A 3,727-nucleotide genomic window follows, 5' to 3' on the forward strand; every position below is an offset into this window, starting at 1 on the left:
ACAATTAGCCATCATATGACCAGCTTTCTTACAATAGTAACAAGCAAGACCAGAATATTTCTCCTTCAACTGTTTCCCTTCATCCTTACTCTGGTCACTCGTCCCAGCTTTAATTTCTGGTTTACCCTGGTTATCCCTGCTACTCTTTTGGAAGCTCTTACTCTGGGTAAACTTGACCTTGTGGGTTAAAGCAAACTCATCTGCTAATCTCACAGACTTCTGCAAAGTGGCAGCATCCTTTTCATCTGAATACGTCTTTATGTCATCAGGGACGCAGCCTTTGAATTCTTCAATTAAAATCAACTCTTCCAAGCTGTTAAAATCATCAGTTGTATGTTTACATGTGCACCAGCGGGTAATACACACAAACTTCTCATAAGCAAATTCCATATAAGTCCGGTTCACAGATTTCTTCAAATTTCTAAACATTTGCCTGTCTGCTTCTGGGACCAACTCATAAGCTTTGAGCACATCCTGTTTCACTATGTCATAATCAGCTGCTTCATCAACAATCAAAGCAGAATAGGCTTGCTGAGCCTTCCCCCTTAATTACACTTTGTAAGAGAAAAGGCCATTTTATTTTTTGATTTGTTAAGAGGAGTTGTGGTTTCTTGATTATATTTATAACAGCATAACATTCTACTTCAAGTCAAGTCAAGTCACTGTTATTGTCATTTTGACCATAATTGCTGGCACAGTACATAGTAAAAATCAGACAACTTTTTTTAGGACCATGGTGTTACATGACACAGTAAAAAAAAACATCTGATTTTCACAATATATACTTTTTTTTTGCTGTTTATACGTCATTTGTGTTATCTGTTTGCTAACATCTCCTCTGATTTGTATTTTCTATTGGAAAATCAATAAAAAGATTGAAAAATGAATGAAATGAGAATAGGCCAACCCTCTTTTGGCCACTTTAAACTCTGAGCAACCTTCTCAAAACGCTGAAAATATTTAACAACCTCCACCTCGTCAAACGCAGGTACCAATTTAACTTCCCGACTGGCCTCAAACTTATCACCAGAGTACCTTTCCTGCAATCTTTCTATCCTTTCCAGTTCCAGCAGCCTCTGGCTTTCTGCTTCCTCACTGTTTTTCTGCCTCTCTACCCTCAAATTGCCTCTGTCTTACTGTAGCTTCAATCTTTAATTTTTCAAACTACGGGAGCTCAAGCTCACGAGGCTTACTTTCAGGAAACACCTCCAACTCCTCCACTTTAAACACACCCTCAGATACATCATGTTCAGCTATAATTCTCTGCATCTGTGCCCTCCTCATTGTCGATTTCACCTTGGCAAGTTTTAACGTTTTAGCAATACTCAACAACTCAATCCGTCTGGCATCCTCCAATGCCTCAGAGGTTGGCGCTTCCACAAACCTATCAGCGTCCGCTGCTGATTTTCAACATACAAATAAATCAAAAGGGATTTCCCCAATGAAATCAATAATTAATCAATCAAAACACCCCAAATTTGTTCATATTTCGGATGCAGGCCCCAATTTTATTACGAACCATAACACTTCAGAAACAAACCAGCAGCAATTGAGTTCACACTGGGGTCTGGCTTTGATGTGAAAACCCCTCTCTTTACTATGCAGAAACTTGAGCAAGATAAACAAAAGTTAACAGAGTAATGAGTATATATGTGTGTAAATGTTACTCCAAAACTATTGAGTTTAGGGGAAACAATGCTTACAGTTTTCAGATGGTAAAATATGAAAGTTCAGTTCATTCATGGAATAGGTGATGAGAGAGAGATATTTGCAATCCAGGCTAAATGTCGAGAGAAGGCAATTATGTCAAATTTCACAGGTTCCATGGTGGTAAAACGAGAGAACAGTCACTGTAGATTTTATCCATCGTAATTCCAAATCCACATACAAATTATCATCGAAAGTGACTTGTCACAAGGAATATTATCTTCAAAGAAGAAGGAATATTGTCCTCACCACAGCCATGCAAGGGATAACACATCAGTTGTCTTCACAGGATATTTCAAATCAGATTCACTCCTATGGATCTAATGAGGTGAGAAACATTCGATGTACAGTGAATCAATAATTAACCCACCCTTGTGGGCATAGGGAAGCTCCAAACAGTGACCCTTGGCCACCAGTTCCCTGGTTTCAATCCTTCCATTTTTCCTCCTTCATCTCCGTCTGACTCTGAGTGTCTGTGTCCTCGGTTAAAACTAAACAAGCTGTGAGTGATGTAAACAAGCTGCAAGTCAGACTGATTTTACTTCTTAATCCCTCTCTCTTAAAATGTCAGGCAAATTAAACCTAGGGATTCAGAACAATGGCAACTCCCCATTGTGAACTGACTGATGTGCCAGTAGTTGGGATGACCGAGTGAATCGCTTCCCACATTCTGAGCAGGTGAACGGCTTCTCCCCAGTGTGAACTCGCTGATGACATTGTTGGTTGGATGACTGAGTGAATCCCTTCCCACAGATTGAGCAGGTGAATGGCTTCTCCCCGGTGTGAACTCGCTGATGTCTCTGTAGGGTGGAAGATTGAATGAATCGCTTCCCACATTCTGAGCAAGTGAACGGCTTCTCCCCAGTGTGAACTCGCAAGTGACTCTGTAGGTTGGATGACTGAGTGAATCTCTTCCCACAGTCTGAGCAGAGGAACGGCTTCTCCCCAGTGTGAACTCGCTGATGTCTATGTAGGTGGGATGACTGAGTGTATCCCTTCCCACAGACTGAGCAGGTGAACAGCTTCTCCCTAGTGTGAACACGCTGATGTACCAATAGAGTGGATGACTCAGTGAATCTCTTCCCACAGTCTGAGCAGAGGAATGGCTTCTCCCCAGTGTGAACTTGCTGGTGTCTCTGCAGATGGTGTGACCGAATGAATCCCTTCCCACACTCTGAGCAGGTGAACGGCCTCTCTCCAGTGTGAATTCGCTGATGAATCTGTAGTATGGATGACTGAGTGAATCTCTTCCCACAGACTGAGCAGGTAAATGGCTTCTCCCCAGTGTGAACTCGCTGGTGTCTCCATAGTGTGGAAGTGTGAGTGAATCCCTTCCCACAGTCTGAGCAGGTGAATGGCTTCTCCCCAGTGTGAACTCCCTGATGTACGTTTAATTTAGAGGAGCAAGTGAATCCCTTCCCACAGTCCAAGCAGGTGAATGGCTGCTCTCCAGTGTGAACTCGCAGGTGAGCCATTATGTCAGATGGCCGAGTGAATCGTTCCCCACAAATTCAGCAGATGACCAGCCTCTGACTGGAGTGTCCACAGGTGGGAAGACTGACTGAATCCTTTCTCACACACAGAACAGGTGAATGGCCTTGCCCAATGTGTACTTGTTGATGTACCTTCAATTGAGATAACCGAGTGAATCCACTCCCACTGTCTGAGCAGGTGAACGGCCTTTCTCCTGTCTAAAATGACGGGTACGCCAGTTGGATCCCTCTCCACTGTCTGAGCAGGAAGGATAGTCGATTGAATCCCTTGCTACACTTCTTAAATATCCAGACAGAGACAGCAAAACTGGTGTGTCGCGTTTGAGATTCCCGGCGACAGAATCCTTCTCATTTGTAACCTGTGAAAACATTTACATAATTCATCAATGGGTGTAGGACAACATTTCAGATGAGATTACTTGAGCTGCCAAGGTTTGATCTGGTATCACACTGTTACAGTGAGGTACAACCCAACTTGGAGAGAGAAATCATCTCCTGACTGGGCAGAGTGCTGGTATCTGGAATGA

The 3,727-nt window shown here is 42.9% G+C and overlaps 1 protein-coding gene across 1 annotated transcript; it reads right to left on the bottom strand.

Annotated features, from left to right (window-relative positions):
- Window positions 1–1,966: 1,966 nt before the first annotated feature.
- On the bottom strand, window positions 1,967–3,351 carry LOC132387223 (gastrula zinc finger protein XlCGF7.1-like). The gene has a single exon (XM_059959583.1). It carries the CDS (start codon window positions 3,180–3,182, stop codon window positions 2,298–2,300), a length of 885 nt encoding a protein of 294 aa, XP_059815566.1. The 5' UTR covers window positions 3,183–3,351; the 3' UTR covers window positions 1,967–2,297.
- Window positions 3,352–3,727: the final 376 nt, after the last annotated feature.

Source organism: Hypanus sabinus, unplaced genomic scaffold, assembly GCF_030144855.1.
Source record: "Hypanus sabinus isolate sHypSab1 unplaced genomic scaffold, sHypSab1.hap1 scaffold_164, whole genome shotgun sequence".
Lineage (NCBI taxonomy): Eukaryota > Metazoa > Chordata > Chondrichthyes > Myliobatiformes > Dasyatidae > Hypanus > Hypanus sabinus.